Source organism: Delphinapterus leucas, chromosome 18, assembly GCF_059928025.1.
Source record: "Delphinapterus leucas isolate spDelLeu-1000000601 "Yukka" chromosome 18, BTC_Dleu_Yukka2, whole genome shotgun sequence".
Classification (NCBI taxonomy): Eukaryota; Metazoa; Chordata; class Mammalia; order Artiodactyla; family Monodontidae; genus Delphinapterus; species Delphinapterus leucas.
In genome coordinates, this window is record NC_143146.1 from 740,849 (window position 1) to 763,124 (window position 22,276).

Sequence of the window (22,276 nt, forward strand, 5' to 3'; positions counted from 1 at the left end):
CAGTGTTTGCAGAATGTCAGCTAACAAAGTTTAGTGAACTTAAAAGTAATGAGACAAGATTGAAAACACGAGCAGGATAAGGAACGATGAAGAATGCCTGCACCAATTTGAAAAAGAATCTAACAGAATTTCTAAAAGTGCAGATCACAAGAATTTAGATGAAAAACTCAGTGAATGAATTAAATAGTTGATTAGGCATAGCTGAAAGGAAAATTGGTAAAGTGGAAGGTACATTTGAAATATACCCCAGAGGGACTTCCCTGGTGGTCCAGTGGTTAAGACTTTGCCTTCCAATGCAGGAGGTGCAGGTTCAATCCCTGGTCAGGGAGTTAAGATCCCACATGCCTCGTGGCCATAAAACCAAAACATAAAACAGAAGCAATATTGTAACAAATTCAATAAAGATTTTTAAAATGGTCCACATGAATAAAAATATTTAAAAAAAAACAAAATCTACCCCAGAGACACAAAGGAATGGAAAGTGTGAGAGAGGTTTAGAGACACAGAAGGTAGAGTGATGTCTGAACACGTCCTGTGGGAATTCCTAAGGCCAGAGACCACGGGTGGAGGTCACAGGAGGTGGTGTCTTAATGCAGCTCAGTCCTTGAGGGGCCGAACCTGGGGCGCAGAGCCCAGTGGCACAAGACTCAGACCCAGATGGCAGCTGCGAGGGTGGAGGGAAGGGGGCATGCCTGGGTGACAAGGAGGGCACTGCGCCCTGGACAGGCCACCAGCACCAGCAGCCGTCAGGGTTCAGTGTTGCCCGCACAGAGCAGCTGCACGCCTTGCTGTGTTATGGCCCTAACTCCCGCATCGTCCTCCAGGCTCAGCATCGCCTGTGAGGGTTGATCATCTGTTTGGCAAAGTTGCTGTAGGAAACAAAGAGCCTACGTCTGATCTCTGGACCTGAGGGAGCCGCCAGGACCTGGTGCCCTTTCTGGAGCTCATAGCCAGAGGGGCCTCGGTGGCCACAGAGGGTCAGTGCCCACCCAGCGTGGTCTGTCCTCCCTCAGGCTGGAGTGCAGATGGAGCATGAGGGTGAGAGGGAGGACACACACCCCATTCCCTCCTTTCTCCAGGGGAAGGGGGTCCAGGAATCGGGCTGCGGCCTGGCTCTGTGGGTGTCCCCACGCCCTGGGTCTGCAGAACGCCGCTCACCCATGAGCAGGTGTCACCGTCCCTGCCTTCCTTTCCTGCATGTCTGGCGTGGGACAGTGGGCACTGAGAGGGGACTGCTGTTGCAAATTTACTGGGGGAACCCCCTTGGTCAGACCCTTCGGGGAGAAGGAGGTTTTTCCGGACCGTCTCTCCTCCAGGACGGTGATTCGGGGAAAGCTCTGTCCTCCTGAGAACAGTATCTTCCTGATGGTGCAAGTGGACGGTGTTCACATTTAACTTTTTACAGCTATAATTTTTAATCATTTAAATGGCAAGTCATCATTTCTTTACCGTTTATTTAAACGGAAAGGCTCTATGAAACTGTGTTGTCAGGGTCCGGGCGGGATAGCTGCCTGCCTGGGGCCACAGTGCATCTGCGGAGGGCATCCTGGGGTCCCCGGGAGGGCAAAGCAGAGCTGAAGGCTGCCTGTGGAGAAAACCACCGTCCTATCCAGTAAAGGGAGCACGTTCGTGCTACAGTTAAAAAAAGGAACTCTTAGGAGCTGGGTTGGCCCAATCGTTTGCAGGCGTATCCCATGAAGTGTCAGTTTTTCATTTCCTTTTGTCCATGTAAGTGATTATTTTGAGGATGACATTGCCCGCCTCTCCCCTCGACAGGCAGGAAGCGGCTCCTACTCTGACCCTCACTTTCCCCCAGGGCAGCTCTGTTGAGGCTGTGCTGAGCCTCCTGCCTGGACGCCTGCCCATATCCAGCCCAGAAGCCCCTCCCTCCCGCCCCCGTGGGCCTCTGGACCAGACGTCCCTGACCCCGCGACTGTGCCTCCTTGCCTCCCGCAGAGTTTGGTTGTGTCTGTCAAGCGATAAAGGCAAGTTAGAAAGTTGTGTTCACAGTAAGATTCCTTTTTGTTTAAAAAACTGGCATAGCTCTAAAAGTGGTCTGGCATGTGAGGACTTAAACGCCAATGTGGTTATTTTTTCTGGGTAGTGGGATTATGGGCAGTATTTTTGTTCTTTTGTTGGTAGGTTTTGTTTTGTTTGTTTTTGTTTTTTACATAACATTAGAAGTTAGTAAAATAACCGCTTTCTAGAGCACAGTGAGGAAGGAGCTAGCTCATCACCACGCTTATCGATTTGGGTGTCATTACAGAATCTCTAATCCCGTCATTCTCGCCAAGAATTTTCCCGAATGAAAGGCTGTTCCCCCGCGGGTGGGCGTGAACTTCTGGTTTGGAATCAGAAGGAGCCTGTGGGTCAGTGACTTGAGAGGGTCTCTCTGTTCCTCCGAGAGATGCAAATTGCTCAGAAAATAGAGCTTTGTGTGGTGGCCTCCGCGGTCTTCGTCTCCGGGAGGGAGAAGTTGTTTGGGGTTAGGGTGTGACAGCACAAGAGGGAGTCTGTGGTTTGGGAAGAAAGACGTCATTTTCTCAGATGTTCTTAATGAAAACCAAGTTGTTGACTAGAAAACACCAACTTTGAGATTATGAGACTGTACAGATAGCATCATCTCTCCTTATGTTTCTTTTCTCTCTAATTTCTCAAGTTAAAGCTTAAAAAGTAAGTCTTTTTGACATAAATGCAGGTCTCAGGCCCAGACGTTCCACACCACCCTTCGCCCCAACGGTCCCGGGGAGCTCCAGGCGGGTACCCTTCCACCACCCCGGTCCTGGGGAGCTCCAGGTGGGGACCCTTCCACCCGCCGGTCGTGGGGAGCTCCAGGCGGGCGGACCCTTCCCCTCGGTCCTGGGGAGCTCCAGGCAGGGACCCTTCCCCTCGGTCCTGGGGAGCTCCAGGCGGGGACCCTTCCACACCCCCGGTCCTGGGGAGCTCCAGGCAGGGGAACCCTTCCCCTCGGTCCTGGGGAGCTCTAAGCGGGGACCCTTCCCCTCGGTCCTGGGGAGCTCCAGGTGGGGACCCTTCCCCCCACCCCGGTCCTGGGGAGCTCCAGGCAGGGACCCTTCCCCCCGGTCCTGAGGAGCTCCAGGCGGGGACCCTTCCCCTCGGTCCTGGGGAACTCCAGGCGGGGACCCTTCCCCTCGGTTCTGGGGAGCTCCAGGCGGGGACCCTTCCCCCCGGTCCTGGGGAGCTCTCTGGTCCAGGGTGGGCTTTCAGCTTGGAGCATCCCCCCGACATCGGGCTCCAGTCCTCACTGAGCCCCTGAATCTCAGGATGTGGGGCTTCTCACAGGGCTTCCCAGATGCCCAGCTGACCGCTGTGCCCAGGCCCAGGTAAGGCTGGGACCCTGCAGGGAGAGACCACCCTGCAGGGAGAGACCCTGGGCCTGCCCTGTCCACCCTCCCTGAGTAGACAGTCAGTCCCCTTGGAGCTGTGGGCTGGGCAGTTTGGGTGTCGGGATGCTGTGGTTAATGGGTTCCTCTGGGGTCCCCAAAAGCTCCTCAGGCTGCCGGCCCCCTCACGCCCCCAGGCTTCTCCCTGACACCCTCCTTCCCTTGGGGCCTTTCTGAAGGTTCTGGAGTCCGGGGGCTTCAGTTACCTTAAGAAGCGTGGCCAGGCCTTAAAAGGACAGTCCGGGTGTGAGTTGTTGGTGACGACACGTGATTTCTCTGGGGGGAGGTGGGGGAGGGGAGGGGCTGCACGTGGGAGTCCCGTGTGGGGTGCACCCCATGTGAGCAGATGGGAAAACTGAGTCTGGAAGAAGTGAGGAACCCACCAAGGCCACGTGGCCGTCCACCCTGGGCTGCTCAGGCCAGGGCAACGGGCTGCAGGTCACCCATGAGGGCCGGGCTCCAGCACAGACATGCAGCTGTGCTTCTGGAAGAGCGTGTTGCTGGCCCTGTAGGCGGGCGCCCTGGGTGCCCTTGTGCCCTGTGATCCAGCCTTGTCCCGCGGGCCAAGACTGGCCCAGGTGGGGTCCAGGCGGGGTGCTTCTTCCCCAGCATTTGGAGGAAACTGTGATCTGACCTCCAAGGCTCCTTCCCCGGGAGGGTCAGCTGCATCCCTCCGTTCACATCTGCATGAAGCTGGGGGGCAGGCCCTTGTTTCTCCATCCGTCCTTCACATGGACGGAGCGGCTTTCTCTCCTGGGAGCCGCCCCTCCCTGTGTTCAGGCCGTGACCCACGACTTGGGGGGAGGCTTCAGCTGAGCACCCGGCCTCCCAGTGAGATGCAGTAGCTTATCGGAAGCCTCAGAGACAAGCTCTCGGGTGCCGAGGGCCACGCTGCTTTAAAATCGCCATTTAGAGGAAGTGAGGGATAAACCAGACAGGGTTTCTCCTGCTTCTGGGAGCCATGGGCGGGTTCGCGCCTGGGGTGCGGGCCCTCCCATGCCGGGGTCCCGCGAGCACCAGCCCGTGCGGGGTGCAGGCTGCACGGGTCCCCTCCCTTCCTGACTCTTCTGTGGACGTCTGAATACAGTATTTGGTTTCATGAATTTTAATCCAGGTTTTAGTGAACGGTTTAACCACCTGCACATTTATTAGCCGAACGCAGAGCTGTTCAGAGCCGGCCGGCACCCTTTTCGGAGAACGGGCCCTGCATGCCTGGCTTCCAGCTCTCTCTGGGCCTCGGCGTGGGCCCCGGGTCCCCGCTTCTGGGCACCTGGGCTCCGCCAGGGCTGCCCTGCGGCGCATCCGGGGCTTGCGGGGAGGCTCCCCTCTGTCCCCATGGCTCCCACGCTCCCCTCCCCCAGATGCTGGGAAACGGATGCTGGCGTTTGCAACATAGGACGCAGCACACAGCACGAAACCGGGGAGAACCTCGCGTCTGGCCCCGGCGGGGGCAGGGCAGTACCAGCCGGGCTCTGGGGGGGCCGGGGAAGGACTCTGCGGTCCTGCGGGGGGTGCCCTGCCGGGACCTCTCGGCTGCACATCTGGGCTCGCGGAGCCAGAAGCCAACAGCTTCCCCTGTCGGAGGCTTTTTCTCTTTTCCCAATTCTGTGAAACTGCATTTAAACTTCTCCCTGTAATTAGCGAGGAAAGCGCTCTGGCCGGCCTCAGAGGCCAGAGGCCACGTTTTAATCCCCTTGTCAGATAGTGGTAGTTAAGGCCGTCCAGTCCTTTGGGTGGCATTTTCCCTTTACCTGGACAAGCCTGCAACCGTGCAGGGCATGAATCCTGCCTCTGCTGCTGCTGAGCTGTGCGCAGAGATGCCCAGGCAAAGGTGGCAGCTGGGGGAGCTAGGGTTGTGCAGCCCCTCTGAGTGCCCCAGAAAGGAGAGTCTGTGTTGCAGGCACGTGGGGGGATCTCACCCCACTCCCCACCATCCACAGCTTCCTTTTCTTTTGGAAATATGCTTCCAACTCTGCCCCCTTGAAGAAACACTGCAGGCTTTCCGTCGACCAAGAAGGGAGTGGCCTGGCCGCGTGCGGGCACCAGGGGGCACGCCTGTCCCACCCCCAGGATGTCTGCCCTGCTCCCTCACGCCCCTGTGGGCCCTGCTGATGCCAGCCCCGACCTGAGAGATGCCACGATTGGGCTGAGGAGGCCTTTGTGCAGGGACCCCCTGGGCTTCTGGTGGGGACAGCCGGGTCGCCTGCCTGTCCCTGTTTGTGGACGACAAACATATTCCTTGTATGTTGGGCGTCAGGTACTTGTCTTTTACTTTGCAACATAAATTTAAAAGTTCTCAGTGGATTAGTATCCTGAACTTGAAAAGAATGTGAAAAGATGGTCATTTGACAGAAAATGAGCCAGACATTTCAGCACAAAATGAAACAAAAAGTGCTTACACACACACACGACATATTCAGCCTCACCAATAATGTAAACTTTTCAAATGAAAGCAGTAGTTTTGGTCACCAGCTTAGCAGAGTTTGTAAACATTGATGGAGACCTTCCTGGAAGGTCCATGGTCCCAGAGCCCAGGATGGAGGACGCCCTCCCACCAAGCAGGCCACCTCGGGGACTGTCCTGAGGACACCAGGGCTAGGGACACTCCCGGTGGTGGACGTGGGGGAGGACTTGCTGTCTGCGTGTTGGAAGGTGTGAGTCCTGCGGTTGTGGTCACTCAGACCTCAGGTGCCGTTTGGCCTTTACTTACTTGGGAAGTGGTCCATGGCCTCATGTTAAAGGAAGAAGCCGACTGTGTATCAGGTTGAAGAATGTAGCCCCACTTTTATTTAAAAACATGTGTCTTTATTTTTATTCTATATCCATATATCTTAAGAGAAAAAAACCTTAAGCATGATATACCCTAGGATGTTAATTCTGTTACTCACATGCTGACATCTTTATGTATTTTGTAAATTTTTGGTTTTTGAAAAATAGCTTCACTGAGATATAATTCACATAGCATATAATTTACCCATTTAAGATGTACAGTTCTGTGGTCTTTATTATATTCAGAGTTGTGTGGCCATCACCACAGTCAATGTTAGAACATTTTCATCTCCCTAAAGAGAGAGCCATTCCCTTCCCCTGCTCCCCAGCCCCTGGCCACCAGGAATCCACTTTGTCTCCACAGATGAGCCAGTTCTGGTCATTTCACGAACAGGGAACGGCACCCTGTGTGGCCAGTTATGTTGGCTTCTCTCGTTGAGCCTCAGCGTCAGAGCTGAAGGCGCCAGTGGGTCAGGGGCTCCGTTCGGTGTGTCCGTCCTCTGTTGATGGACGCTTGGGTTGTTTCTGCTGTAACCTTGCACGTACCAGTTTTTGTGTGGATGTGTTTTCATTGCTTCCGGACATACCCCTGGGGGTGGGCTGTTGGGCTATAATGGTTACTCCGGGTTTACCGTTTTGGAAGAGTGATGGCCCCGTTTTACATTCCTACGAGCAGCTCAGTTTCTGCACGTCCTCACCTGGGGGAGTGCCTTCTGGGTGCAGGACCGCCCTGTCCCGGGGCTCCTGTGCCTCTGGGGGCCGGGGGTGAGATTTGTGTCCCCCATGTGTAACCGGCTGGCGTCACGGCTCTGTGTTAGGAGGTGGCAGGTGTGGGACTGAAGGTGCTACCCTGTGGCCCACCCATGAAGAGGGTCCTCTGAGTGGGGCCTGGGCAGTGTGTTTTCTAGAAACCTCTCCAGGCGATCCTGATTTGCAGCCGAGAGTGGGGACAATCCCCCGAGATAAAGCCGGGACGGGGCCAGGCCGTGGGCAGGGACACTGGAGTCAGGGCTCGCGTGTGTGGCCGTCTCGGGGGCAGCCCTGGAAACACCTGCTGTACGCGTGCGCCTTCTCGCGAGGCCTCAGCCGCAGCTCTGACTCCTGGGGGACGTGCCTTTGGGGCTCTGGCCCCCAGGACATGGCGGGGGCAGAGCAGCTGCTTCTCTGCATGCCTGGACCTCAGGCCAGCACGGTCCCTCTTCCTGCTCTGGACCTGAGCTGGTCAGTAAAACAAGCGAAACCTGTTAGGTGCTTCTGACGGCAGCACCACAGGTGGGCTCGTCCCCCTCCCGAGGGGAGGCTCTGATGCAGCTCCTGCGTACAGGTCCTTCCATATCTGTCACCTGCCATCGCCTCCCTCCGCCCCCCCGCCCCGCCTCCCTCGGCCCGCCGGGACCACCAGCTCCCAATTTCATGTACCTCACGTGAGGTCACAGGTGCATGCCTGAGGCAGGCGCTTGGAAGCTGGCCCCCCCAGGACTGACCACCCCTCAGGACTGATCACCCCCCCAGGACTGACCCCCCCTCAGGACTGATCCCCCCCAGGACTGACCCCCCCTCAGGACTGATCCCCACCCCAGGACTGAGTCCCCCCTCAGGACTGATCCCCACCCCAGGACTGAGTCCCCCCTCAGGACTGACCCCCCAGGACTGAACCCCCCTCAGGACTGATCACCCCCCAGGACTGACCCCCCCCCAAGAATGATCCCCACAGGACTGATTCCCCATAGGACGGATCCCCCCCAGGACTGATCCCCCCCTCAGGACTGATCACCCCCCAGGACTGACCCCCGCCTCAGGACTGATTCCCCCCAGGACAGATCCCCCCTCAGGACGGATCCCCCCTCAGGACTGATCCCCCCAGGACGGATCCCCCCAGGACTGATTGCCCCCAGGGCAGGGGACGCCGCCTCGTAGAATCTAACGGTGCCCCTTCTGTCTGTGTCCAGCCCCTTCTACGGAGAGGACTTCTACTGCGAGATTCCGCGGAGTTTCCGTCACCTGTCCTTTTACATTTTCGATAGAGACGTTTTCCGGAGGGATTCAATCATAGGTAGGTACCGACCGACCTGGGCTTTCTTCATTTTCTCCGCCTCTTCTGAGCGGGGCTCATTCTGGCAGAACTCCCAGGCACGCCGTCTGAGCCGGTGAGCCACACCAGCATCTCGCCTGCCCTTGCTGGCCGTCCCGGAGCTGCCCTGTCACTGTGTTCTGGGGCGACACACCACGAGCTCACGCGGGGACACGGGGACACGCGGCAAAGGCAAACCATCCTTCAAGGCGAGAGTGGCGTCCCCCCAAACGACTCCCGAAGCCTTCTCTAACCATCCCACCACCCCAGACCTTGCCCATCCCTGAACCCAGCGCCCATGTATGGGGGACTGGGATGGTATTGGGGTGCACTCATAAGTATTAGGGGCTCTCAGAGGCACTGGGATGCTGTCAGAGGTACTGGGGGTCTCAGGTATTGAGGGTCCCAGAGGCACCAGCGTCCTGGAGAGAGTGAGACCCACCTTGAACGTGGAGCCCAGAGCCGCCCGTTTGGTGGGTGCCTCTGTCCCGGGAAACCTATCAGCTCCCCGTGGCACCAGAATTAGACCCGAGCTGCCCAGCGTGGGCTCAGTTGTGGCCATGGGACCCCAGCTGATCGTCGGTGGCTTGGCTGCTCCTGGCAGGAGGCGTCTCGGTGCTTCACTCCTGGACAGAGCAGTTGAATCTGGCGGGCCCCTGACACTGCAATCTCCCGCCCGCTCCTGGGGCATCTGACCAGCTCCACTCACTTCCCATACGTGACTGGTCAGGGGTGTTTGTGCCCAGGCCAGCAGCCCTCAAAAAAAAAAAAAAAAATAGTCTGGGGCTTCCCTGGTGGCGCAGTGGTTGAGAGTCCGCCTGCCGATGCAGGGGACACAGGTTCGTGCCCCGGTCCGGGAAGATCCCACATGCCGCGGAGCGGCTGGGCCCGTGAGCCATGGCCGCTGAGGCTGCGTGTCCGGAGCCTGTGCTCCGCAACGGGAGAGGCCACAGCAGAGAGGCCCGCGTACCGCCAGAAAAAAAAAAAGAAAAAAAAGTCTGAAGGCAGCTCTGGAGCTGAGGTCCTTTGAAGAAGCATCTGGCAGTGTTTCCAGCACATGGATCAGAGCTTCCCACACTCTTCAAAATGCAGGTGCTGGGTATTGGGTCTGGGGCAGGGCCCAGGGTCTGCATTTCCAACAAATAGCGTTCTCGGAAACTGCTGTGTTTTACATAGAAATCACCAGTTTGTTCAGGAAGTACACGGCCTAGATGACACAGCAACTCAGATAATTCACACTTGACTTCATTTAAGATGGAGCTGTGATAGGGCCCCTCAGCAGACCTTTACCTCTGAAGCGAGGATGTTTCTGTTTGCGGGGGCACTTCTGTGCTGGTCCTGCGGGCCTGCCCCCTTTGCCCTCAGGATGGTGCCCGAACCTTAGCTTGGCGTCACGCTCCGGGGATTCCTCCTCCAGCCCAGACATAGGCTCTGGCCCTCCCAGCCCCTCTCCCGGTGCCTCGCAGCCTGACGCCCACCTCAGGCCCTTCTCCGATGCCCGCGTGGCTGCCGCTGTCGGCCCGAGACCCTGGTCAGCTGGGGGCTGCCCCTCGGTGTGTGTTATTCTCACCGTCGCCTGTGGGAGCATTTCTTTTGTGTCCACTGGCCCGTACTTCCTGTGGCCTGGGGCTGTTGGAGCAGGGCCCGGGGGTGTCTCCGTCTAGTGCCTGCTGGATGCACCAAGGTTTGTTCGAGGAGGAAAGGAGAGGGGCAGAGTGGTGGGTCAGAAGTTTACACGTTACTTGATGGAGCTCACCTGGGCAACAGGTGCAACCCACAGGGAGATGCAGTACCACCAGGGCAGTTGGCTCAGATTATACCAGAATGAAGAGGAATTTGACTAATCCCTGGAGCTACACGGGAGCTTCTTTGAGTGGTAATCCTAAGGAAAAAGAAATTTTAAAATATCTTTGCCCATTTGAATCAGAGAACCTGATCTAGTTGGTTTTGGGGTTATTTCCCCTTATAAAAACCAAATAAGATGTTTATCAATCATTCTGTTTAAGGCACCTGCTATTTTTAAAGAGAACCAGCAAAACCATGGTTTAGCAATTCCTGGTGGCTTTAAAATTGGGATGTGTCAGGGTGCAACCAGATTTAGATGTTTTCAACATTGTTCTCACAGCCGTAAAAATAAGAGGCTGTCTGGATCTCCAAGGATAATTTGAAGTTATGACTAGCAATTATGTTGTTACCAGGATGAGAAACCAAGTTCTAGGGTATAAATTTGTGTCACGTAAACAAGCGTAGTGTCACCGGCTTCTCACGTCTGCCATGTGATCTGATGGCACTGCACCAGGTTCTCCGGGTGCAGCAGCGCGTGGGCCCCCCCCCCACCGCGGGCCGAGTCCAGTGGTGGGGTTTGTCCCAGGGAGGGTGTGGAGATGCAGTGTGGGTGTGGTCGAGGCAGTGCTGGCTCAGGACCACCGGCTCCACTTCCAGTGCGGGGCGTGGGCTGGTGGGGCTCTGGGGGCCCAGCCAGGCCTCCCCCTCTGCCCCAGTCCGGCTGTGGGCCTGCCATCCCAGCATCTCCCCGCTTGGTCCCTCCAGCCCCGCTGGCAGGGGCTTCCTGCAGGTTCTCTATTAAAGGGTGGGGGGGTGTGAAGTGAGACCTTGATCCTTTTGTTTATAAGCCAGGGTTATCAAGGTATGATTTGCACATTGTGCCCGCTGCGGGGAAGTGCCACCGTTTACCCACTCGTCATTCGATGGAGGTGGGGTTGTGTCCTGCTTTTAGTGATTGTGAGCAAAGCTGCCGTAACATTCTTGCCTAGGTCTCTGTGTTGGCAAATGTGTTTATTTCTCTTAGAAAATACCTAAGAGTGAGATTGCTGGGGCGTACTGTAGGTTTTAAAGGACGGCAGAATTTGCCATCCCAAATAGGCCACTGTGGCATAACGATTTGTTTCAGCTGCAGGCAGCTGGGAAGAAGCAGACACAAGGAAATCTCTCTACCCTAAAAGCAGAACATAAATTCGTCCAAATCCGAGACGACCCTAGACCCTTGTCGGCCCAGAGGCTACACCAAGGAACCCACACAACGAGCCATCCGGACCATTGGTTCCCACATACATTTACCTTCCTTGAAACTCAGAGTCCTTTCCTTGGTCTTGTCACTTCTCTGAAAATTGGTGGTGGTTGTTTTAGGTTAAGATGCTACGAGTTCCAGCCACCGCCTTGCGATACTCATCACCGAGTTTCCCCCACGCATGTCTGAGATACACATGTTGATAAACTTCTGTTTGTTTTTCTCTTGTTAATCTTTCTTTTGTTACAGTTCTCTTTGTCCAGAGAACCTAAAAGAGTAGAAGGAAAAAGTTTTCCTCCCCTGCGGTGTATGTTTACCTTTATTAGAAACTGACAAGCTGCTTTCCTGAGCGCAGCATTTTGAATTCTCTCCGGCACTTGTATCATCAACTTTTATTTTTGATTCATTTTTGCCCTTCTGATATGTGTGTAGTATCTTATTGTAGCTTTTACTGCTTTTTCATGATGAAGAATGATGTTGGGCACCTTTTCATGTGTTTATTTACCATCTGTATCTCTTCTTTGGTAAATCATTCAAATCTTTTGCCCCTTTAATTGGATTTTCTTATTGAGTTTTTAAAGTTTTTAAAATATATTCTGGATACAAGTCCTTTATCAGATGTATGTTTTGCAAATACTTTCTTCTAGCTTGTGGCTCGTCTTTTCATTTTCTTATGAGTGTCTTTTGAAGAGCAGAAGTTTTTAATTTTGAAGTCCAATTCATCAAACATTGTTTTTTTGTTTTTTTTTTGCGGTACACAGGCCTCTCACTGTTGTGGCCTCTCCTGTTGCGGAGCACAGGCTCCGGATGCGCAGGCCCAGTGGCCATGGCTCACAGGCCCAGCTGCTCCACGGCATGTGGGATCTTCCCGGACCGGGGCACGAACCCGTGTCCCCTGCATCGGCAGGCGGACTCTCAACCACTGCGCCACCAGGGAAGCCCCCCATTTTTTTCTTTTATAGTTTGTATTTTTGATGTCATGTCTAAGAAATCTTTGCCTACCACAGGGTTGTGAAGATTTTCTTCTATCTTTTCTTCTAGAAAGCTTTTGGTTTTAGCTCTCATGTTGCGATCCATTTCAAGTGAATTTTACATATGACAGGCTTCGTTTTTCTCCTTACAGGTGTCCAGTTGAATTACCTTAGCACCTTTTGAAAGTCAACTGACTTTATATGCATGGGTCTATTTATGGCTTCTGTGTTCTGTTCCACTGACCTGTATTCCTCTCCTCACACCAACACCAAACTGTCTTAATTCCTGTATCTTCACAGCAAGTCTTAAGTCAGTCATGTGAGTCACCAACTTTATTCTTTTCCAAACTTGTTTTGCCATTCTCGGTCCTTTGAATTGTCATTTACATCTTCAGTTATCTTCTCAAATTCCAAAATGACTGAGATTACACTGATCTATAGATTAATTTGGGGAGAATTAGCATCTTAACGAAACTGAGTCTTCAGACCCTCCAGCGTGGCTTGTCTCTCCACGTACTTGGGTTTTTAATTTCTCTCATCAGGGTTTTGTGACGTGTTTTCAGCACACACACACGTGTGTGTGTGTGTATACATATAATTTATCCCTATATTTTATGATTTTGATAGAGTAGACAAAGATTTCTGGGATAGTACACCAAAAGCTGAAGCCGTGAAAGCATCATTTTGTGGATGTGCTGTTGGCATCTTTTCAATTTCAGTTTCCATTGTCATTGCTTGTGTGTACAAATACAACTGATTTTATGTATTGACCTTTATTCTAAACACACCTACTTTGCCAGCTTTTCTTGTAGCTTTTCCTATAGATTCTGTGAATAAAGACTTATTTCTTCCCTTCAAGTCTACAGGCCCTTGTTTCTCTCTCTTGCCTCTGTGCACTTGCTGGGCACCAGGGTGAACAGGAGCAATGAGAAAGACATCTCTGCCCCCTGCCAGGCCCGGGCAGCGGGGGGCATCCGGCTGTCCCTCCTTAGTCACCACCCTGCAGGGGTCACCCCTGGCTGCCCACCTTCCCGCACCCTCTGACCTACCGTACCTGGTTCCCCATGTCACATGCTGCCTCTTGAACTACCTGACGTGCTTCTCTCTTCTGAACAGACCCTGGCAGGTACAGCACCCACCAGAGCAAGTAATACACGGGGCTTTTAGCGGTGGAAAGGCTGCCACACCACCTCTGTCCGCATCAGAGGGTGAGGCCCGGGGGGCATAGTGACCTGATGTCACTCAGATCGATTGGGACAGCTGTGGATTGTGGCACATCAGGCACATTTAAGTGGGCATTGTGGTCTGCACGTCAGGTGCTCCCCAGGACAGCCTGTGGGAACACCTGCCTCTCATGTATAAGGAGTGCATGTCCATGTGTTCTTGATGTGGTCGGTCTCCAGAAGGACAGACTGACAGCTGGTGACAGAGGTGACCCTGAGGTGGGACCCTTGTAGCAGGGGAGAGAGAAAGTTATTCTTGGCTGTATTTTATATCCTTTCTAATGTTTCAGACTTTGTTCTATGTTCTGGTATTACCCGTTTAAAATTAAGTACTTCCAAAAATAAAGAATAATGATGATGTGTAAGTTGTAGGGGTCATATGAGCATTAAATACGTGTCTCCTCCCTATTCCAATCAAAGCTCATAAAAACATTGTAGTTACTTAAAATTTCAGACTTCAGATGTAACCCTCCTATCCAGCTGAACTAATCGTGGAGTCTGCAAGTTTCTTTATCCGTTTTTAGTGGAATATTATTGCCCAATTTAGTTCCAAGAAATGTTTTTTTCTTGTGGTTTTATTCCTGCAAGACTCAAAATTATATTCCCAACAGGGAAGGGGGTGGAGTTTTGCAGGAGCCAAGCAGAGAGAAAGCCAGGGGCTCTGCCTGGTGACAGGTGGTTGGAGGTGGCGGCACCCACGTCAGAATGTCAGCGGGATGCCCCCAAGGCCAGGAGCGGTGGGAGGGGCTGGGCTGGGCGGGGGGGTGGGGGGGGGCTTAGTCCTTGTGACTTGATGCTGGCTGGAGAGAGGCCTGTGTGGCCGGTAGCTCCGGTTCTCTGAATCCCTGTGGAGCCCCTCTTTCTGCAGCCTATAGTGCTCTGTCTTCTGTCCTCTGCCCCTGCCCAGCACCTACGGACTGTGCGTGCCGTGGCCTCAGTGCCCTGTGAGGCCTGTGGCTGGGCAGGACTTGGCTACAGATGGGTCTGCGTGGCCAGAGCTGAGCCAGCGAGGTTGATGTGGGCAGTGTGTTGACCCTCGGAGCCAGCTGTGCTGTGTCCACCTTGCAAGTGGACAGAAGGGCTGGCCTTGAACTGCCGAGCCTGGCCTTTCCCGAGGCTGTGTGACGGTGGGAGGTGAGCGTGCTGAGGTGCTGCGGGGACAGTGGGCAGGGAGATGGGGCTGCCGCAGGTGATGGTGGGGAGTAAACAGACCCGACTCCGCTATGCTCAGCCTGTGGCACTCGGGCCGGCGTGTCCCTGCTTCATTTCCAGCTTCCCGTCTGTGCCCGGTGGGTGTGCCTGTCGGGTCTGGAGACCAGGCGTGAAGACTGCAGGGCGAGACCCTTCTCTCACCCACCTGGGTTCCCCGGCTGGACCCCTACAAAACTAGACGGAAGATGGGCTAACAAGAGAGAAGCAAGCATTTTCTAACGCCTTTCAGACGCACGTCTCGGGAGGAACCTCAGCGTCGAGTAGCTGGGCGCTGGCGACACATGGGCCCGCAGTGCATCTTAGCAAAGGGACAGCACATTCAGAGGAGGCGAGGGGTGCAGGCTCCTGGGGCGCCACGCGCTGGAAGGAACCATGGAGGCTGCCTGGTGGGGTGCGTGCATGGGCCTCTGGGCTGACGCCCCCTCCTCACGGCTGAGCCGCCCTCGCCTCTCGCTCGCCTCGAGACGCACCGCGTGTACGTTGGGTGATGGTCTGAGCTCCCCCAGGAGCCAACTGCAGAGTGTCCTTTCCCTTAAGCCTACCAACCAGCAGGTGGCTGGGCCCCAGCGAGGCCTCGTGTGAGCCCCTGGGAGCAGAGTGGACGCTGCCCTGCGGGCCCCAGGGGAGGCCGGAGAGGAGGTGACGTCACAGGAGGGCCTCGTGGGACGGGGGCGTTTGGGGAGAAGAAGTGGTAGGAGAAGCACAGAGGGCAGAGCTGCAGCGACGAGGCCCGAAGCCCATGGGCAGGACGCCTGACACGTCTGCGACCAGCACCCGCCGCCTCGCGCCGGGGTTGCTACAGGGCGACATGAGGGGAGGGTGTGAGGGGCTGGCGGGCAGCATGTGTGGGCAGCCCCAGGATCAGCTGGGGCGTCCGGCCCCGCTGTGAGGCTGCCGGGTGCTTCTCAGAAGCACAAGTCTTTGAAGAAACAGGAAACGGAGAGCAGTCCCTTTGCGGAGAGGACTCTGCGTCCTGGGTGAGGGCAGGGTGGGCCAGCCAGCTCGGGGCTCTGCAGGGTGGCCACAGGGGCCTGGGGAGCATCCCAAGCAGCAGATGACGTGGGGTGAGACGGCGCCAGGGGCCCAAAACGTCTCCTTTGGTAACTGGACTGCAACCCCGAGTTAGGCAGTGTGTCCTGGGCTCTACGCCAGGAGCACCTGAACTTAAAAAATGTTTACTTTTATGTTGTCCTTTATCGTCCCTATTTCCGTATGTGATTTACAGTGTACGTAAGACATTATGTGTGTGTACGTGTGTATTGCATGCATATACATGTGTACGCAGGGATGCTCATGTGAGCAAGCATCCGACTCCCCTATCCTGGTGGACAGCGTGGTCCCCGTGCCCGAGGCCACGGGGTGTGGGGGCAGGAGGACAGCCAGTGCCCGGCGCCCTCTGTCCTTCCGAGCGGTGGGGTGTGTGCTTGCCGGCTTCCGCGTACGTCTTTGGAATAAACAAGGTGAATGAACAATGCGTGACGGTGGTAGATGGATATTTAAATACTATAAATCTATGTCAGGTAATGTACATCATACATGTATATTTACGTGTGTATTTTCGTTGAAATTCTAGCTCCTAAGTACCAAGCCTATGTCAGGAATGTAAAACTATTGAGAGCAGACGTCCTTAAACTATGGGACCCACAGAAGTTCCCTGGGGACCTCGTGAAAACGAAGATTCCGGGGCCGCACCCCAGAGATTGTTTTCTCGCGCAGGATGGGGCCAGGGAACTTGCATTTAGGAAACTCTCCAGCTGTTTTGAGGCAGGTGGCCTGTGATTACACTTTGAGAGACACTGATTCATAGACCCAGGCGGGCGATAACCCGGCTCATTCCACGGGCCCGACAGGAGCATGTGTGCACGCGTGCTACATAAGCTAGATGTGCATGCACACGCCTGTGCACACTCTGTGTGAGCCGACTGTGCGCGTTGCCTGTGAGCTAGACGTTCACATACGTGAATTCTAAGCCACAGCTCATACGGGCACCCGCGCACTTCCAGGGACTCTGCAGCAAAGCCCTCCCGGCAGACGCTGCCCTGCCTCGCTCTGCAGCTCAGGCATCGGGGCGGGGATGGCCGGGACGTGGCTGCCTGGGGTGCCTGCTGCCTCACCCCATCCCACACGCCACCCTCCGGGCCCTGAGCAGTGCACCTGGTATAGCCGCTCCCTGATCTGTAGGGTCTGCGCCGGGTGCCCCCATCTCCCGCAGTCTGGGTGGCGGGGAGGGGCTCCCGTCCACGCCCAGGCTGTGGACACCGTGGCAGTGACCTCGGGACGGGCTCTGCTCAGGGTGGACGTGGCACCTCCGAGATGCAAATTGGCATCTGCTGCTCTTACTGCGTCGTCTCTTTCCCGATGATCTGTTCTGGATTTCTCATCTGGAGTGACTGGCAGAGGCAGTGGAGACTGCTCCCAGCCCTGCTGCGTGGGTGGGTTGGTGCCCTCGTGACTGGTGGCCTCTGTATTGATCTCCCAGGGAAGGTGGCCATCCGGAAGGAAGACCTGCAGAAGTACCACAACCGGGACACGTGGTTCCAGCTGCAGCACGTGGACGCCGACTCCGAGGTGCAGGTGAGGCCTCGCGGGGCCCGCGGGACGTGGGGGCCTTGGGGGAGGAGGCCTGATTGTGGATAGAGACATAGACGCTGGACTCTGGTCTTCAGCTGTCCCCTGCGTATGTCCTCCTGGGCTTATGCATTAGGTTGGTTCCATCGGTTACTGTCGGACTTAGTCGTGCAGCTTAAAAAATGTAACATGCGAAAGAATGCAACGCGTAACTGAAGGTAAAGAGAGAATAGGTGAGAAGACGTAAGGCTGTGGGCCTTGCCCACTGGAGGTGCCCGCGTGTGTTCCGGGCTCCCTGCCCTCAGCAAGGCGGGGCTGGAGCTGAAGGGAGTGACCGGAGTGAAGACATCCCCTGGCCTGAGCATCCCTGGGGCTCGCCCAGCACCCTGGCGATGTGTTAACTGGGAGTGACCCCTTGACCGGTGCAAGGTGCCCCCACCCCGGGACTGGGGGTTTCTCCCCCAGCTGGGCCGCTCCCCATGCCCAGGGTCAAGGAGACGCCCATCAGGGGGGCCGCCTGCATCTTCTCTTCTCTGGTGACCCTGGCATGAGTTTCCGGTCAAGCCCGTCCCCGAGCCCAGGCCATGCCTGGAATTCCGGGGCCAGCTTACCGAGCCGGGCCTGCTCTGAGCTCAGCAGAGCGTGTGGCTCTGGTGCTCTCTGAGCCTCGGTTTCCTCCCCTGTAAAGCGGGGTTTTGTGAACAGCAGGGTCAAACAGCAGGTGTCGCAGACAAAATCCCCAAGTGGGCACCTCGCGAGGCCTTCCCCGGGCTCCCGGCCCAGCATCAGCACGCCTCCTCGTGGACCTGGGGCCTTGGCCGGGCTTGGAACTGCACACCGGCGGCTCAGGGTGTCCACTGCCGAGGCCCCTGGTGGCCGCCGGGGCCGATGCTCAAACTTCGACAAAGAGGCAGCCAGAGGGACGCCTTGAGAAGCCTAGCCCAAGGGGCATCGTAAGGGTGCTTCATGCTCAGTTAATTCCGACCGAGGGGCCCACACGTGCTGTGGAAATTGGGGGACTGCTCAGAACTAGTCACAGAGCCCCAAATCCAGGAGGACAGCGGCCACTGCTGCTCAGGTGACCAGGAAATCGCCTCCTTAGGAAGAAGTTTCCGGACCCCTGTGCTGTGTGTGCTTTACACCTGGGCCCCGCCTGCCTCCATCGCCGTCGTTCTTGAGAGATTCTGCCTGTGGCCGCGATGAGCCCAGACTTAAGTTCTGTTTTGTTGGCAAGTGTAGCTTTTCCTTTTTCTTGCCTTTTTAAAAAAAAACCAACTTTTAATTTTGAAATGGTTACAGAGTCACAGGAAGCCACAGGAAATACTGCACAGGGAGTGATGTTTAGCAAGCCGTGTGTTCTCCTGTTGACACTCAAAGACTGAAAATAGGAAGCAGGGCCATGTCCCTTCCCGGGTCCCGCACAGTGACATCTGCATAGCTCGTACAGGGTCCCCGACTCCATTCAGGTTTCACCAGCCCCACGTGTGCCTGCATGTCCCCGTGGGTGCGTTTCACGCGTGTGGCTGTGTAACCACCACTGTCCAGATCCGGAGCCGCTGGGTCACCGCAGCCTTGGGAGCGTGACGCGTGTGTCCACCTGCAGCCTGAGGACGTCCGGGCCATTCCCTGATGGTCCCCGTGACATGGGTCCCGACCCACTGGTGATTCCACGGAAGCAGGACTGGGCGGTGGCGGCCCCTGAGTTCCAGGCACCGAGCAAGTGCTCTCCAGAGGGGACCTGTCAGGTGCCATGGGCAGCAGCCTTTAAAGGGGCAGTTATGCACTTTCTGCAGCCACGAAGGTCAGGGGACACATACGGTTTCTCCAGCTGTCTGCTCAGCGATTCACAAAGACAGCAGAAAGGGAATGTCACAAAGCCGGGGCCTACGAGAGACCAGCAAGTCATGGAATTGGGGGAAGAGAGGAGTGAAGGGACGTCTGGCTTCCCTCTGGAGCTGATGCTTGTAAAGGTCTCTGCTCAATCACTTCATTAAAAAGGACCCGTCGCTCTGCTCCTTCCCTGTCCCCGGCCGGGCACCTTCTGGATGAGGCAGTCGGCAGGGACGGCCCTACCCGTGGTCCGCGCCAGGCAGGGTGGCCAGATGCACGCTCACGTCCGCGAGGGCCCCTGCCGATCCTCCAAGGACGCCAGCAGCCGCAAGCTCTGCATTGAGCGGCTTCTGTGAAACTTGTTCTTGGAGCACATGTTCCGAAAAGGCAGAGGCAGGTGGGCTGCCCCAGCAGAGCCACAGCCTCCCAGCCCGTGGCCTCCTCTTGCACCTTTAGAGACAGGGCAGTAACTTTGGCCTCATAGTGGACGCCCTGGGAACGTCCTGTGTGTGTCTGCCGTCCTGTCTGAGGATTTCCCCAACGATCAGCGCCTGCAGCCATACACCTGCGAGGACCCGAGTCTTTCTAAGGTTCGGGAGTGTCAGAAGGAGAGGATGGGGTGGCCCTCGCCTCCCCTTGAGGACGTGGCTGCTTCTCTTGGTCGCCCTCACGTCCCTGCCCCTTCCCGATGCTCTCAGCTCCAGCGGGGCTGCAGGTCCAGCACTCAGTCGCCTACGCCTGGGTTTGCTCTGCGCTGACCTCCGCCCGGCCTCGCAGGCCCTGTGCAGAATGAGGACGGGGCAGTGATGGCTCATGTTCTGCTGGGCCCTTGCCTGCGGCCACGGGCCCTGCAGATCAGGGACCGACGCCTTCCTGAGAAAATTGCACAGGAACCACCAGTGCTTTTCTCTCTTAATTAATAAACTTTATTTTTCGAGTAGTTTTATCTCTGCAGAAAAGTTGAGGGGAGTGTATGAAGAACCCCGTGTACTCCTCCCCCAACCATTGCTAGCGTCCTGGGTGCATTTGCTATGGCTGACACCTTATATTTGCTGAAGCCCCCAGCTTACAGTGGGGTCCACCTTGGGCTCTGGGCCCCCCTGGCCGACAGGTGGGAGACGTCTCGGATCCCCTGCCGGAACCACTGCTGGTTTTCTGCAGCCAGGAGTGACGGCCCTGCTTTCATTTCTGTTTTTTCTTAGCTAGAGCTTTACCAATTTTATTGATCTTTTCAAAAAAGCAGCTTTGGTTTGTTTATTTTCTGTATTGATTTCCAGTTTCCATTTTCATTGATTTCTGCTCTAGCTTTTATTATTTCTTTTCTGCTCACTTTGGATTTAATTTGCTCTTCTTTTTCTAGCTTCCTAAGGTTAGAAACTTACATTATTGATTTTTGCCTTTCGTCTTTTCCAATATATGCATTCACTGCTTTAAATTTCCCTCTAAGCATTGCTTTTGCTGCATTTCACAAATTTTGATGTTTTATTTCATTTTCACTTATGAAAAGAAATGAATTCAAAGTATTTTTCAGTTTCTCCTGAAACTTCTTCTTTGGCCTGCTTGTTATTTGGAAATGTGTTCTTTAACCTCCACGCATTTGGGGATTTTCTAGCTATCTTTCTGTCACTGAGTTCTAGTTTAATTTCCACTGTGGTCTGAGAGCAGCTGTGATGTAATTTTTATTTTCCTAGACTTGCTGACGTGTTTAAGGCCAGGTCGGTCGATCCCAGTGGATGTTCTGTGAGGGTGGGTGATGCTGTTCAGTCCCAGCTGTTTTTTAAAACAACTTCTTATCCTTATTCTCCTTAAATGAGACTGGGAACGACTATGAAGTCAGCATTCTCAGTGCTCTGTCCTAAGGTTTCTCTTCTCATCTCATACACCAACGTAAATGCGAGAACTCCGGCCAAGTCTCAGCATGTCCTGCCTGGGCTAATTGTTAACGAGCACGATTCAGCTGGACCCCCCCTCCGGGGTTCCAGCCCCTATGGGAGGCATGGCCACCTCTGCCCTCAGCCTGCCAGGTGGGCCTGTGACCGCCTCCCTGGGGAGAGGGCTCCCGCTGGGGTCAAAACAAGTGGAGGGGGAAGTTGTGTGTGTAGCTGTGCATGCTTGGAAGGTCGCGTGCCCCGCAGGGGCGAGCGTGGGAACCACACTTCCTGCCGCCCTGTGCAGGGTGTGGCCCGCACCACCCCGGGCCTGGTGTTTGCGGTGGGATCGTTTGTGCAGTGAGGATGGGTGCGAACTTCTAAGCTGCAGACCCTGGGTTGTTCTGCAGGGTTTTCTCTCCGAGATGTGTGTGTTTGTGTTTTCTTTACCTCATACCCCCCCCCAAAGCCCCCGAAATGTAACAGCGCGAATCGGCTGACAGCACTGCCCCTCCAGGAGGACGCGCTGCCCCAGGAGAGGAGCGCCAACGGTCACAGTCCGCGCCCGTCCCCCACTGGGGGTGCGTCGGTCTGAGGGGCCGTGGCCCACCGTTTGCCTCAGAGCGGGCGCCCGTGCACCTGGGGTGCGACGAAGGACACCAGGCTGACCGGGCCACCAGTGACAGCTGAGCTTCCTGCTGGGCTAGTTTCCAGGCCATCAGTCTATGCGTTCTTGTTTGATTGTAAGGACGGCGGTGCCCGCTCCGGGGACAGTGCTGAGGATCGGGTAGCTCAGAATGCGCCACTGGCCTTTGGGGACTTTGTTTTTTCCACCCGCACAGAGAGGCCACCCACCCCCCCGCCACTGCCACCCCAGTTACCGGCCTCAAGGATTCGCTGTCGGACCAGCCTGCCGCGTGCAAGGGTTGCGGTGCGCCGTGGACCCTGTGTCCGCGCCTGGCGGGTGGAGGGCGCTCGGGCGGACGCCCCGAGCCGCTGTGGGAAGAGCTGCTGCTCTAGGCGAGTGCGTCCCCGCGAGGGGCGGGCCCTGTCAGAGCCTGCGCAGATACAGATGTGACTCCGGGTCGGGATGCTGGTGTCACCCGGGCCGCGCGGCTGTGACGCCTGCGGGCTGGTCCCACCTCGCGGGACTTGTCGCGGGTTGCCTGCCCGCAGGTGAGGGCAAGGCCGGGAAGGCGGCACCCAGCCCTGCCCACGGCTGGGGGGCCTGGACGGATGTGCGGCCGTGAGCGCCGCCCACAGCCTGGGCTCCCCACAGGGAGGCATCCGTGTCGTCGGGAGCCCGTGTCAGTGTCGTGGGCGAGGTGTCTG

General features: G+C 56.0%; 1 protein-coding gene across 2 annotated transcripts in view; it reads left to right on the forward strand.

Moving 5' to 3' along the window:
* RASA3 (RAS p21 protein activator 3) overlaps positions 1-22,276 on the forward strand; it is an 89,234-nt gene that overhangs the window by 39,402 nt on the left and 27,556 nt on the right. For both annotated transcript variants that reach the window (XM_022576682.2, XM_022576681.2), the window contains exons 3-4: positions 8,123-8,226; positions 17,158-17,252. In XM_022576682.2, the coding sequence (XP_022432390.1) occupies positions 8,123-8,226; positions 17,158-17,252 (199 nt within the window). The remainder of the gene's footprint in view (positions 1-8,122; positions 8,227-17,157; positions 17,253-22,276) is intronic.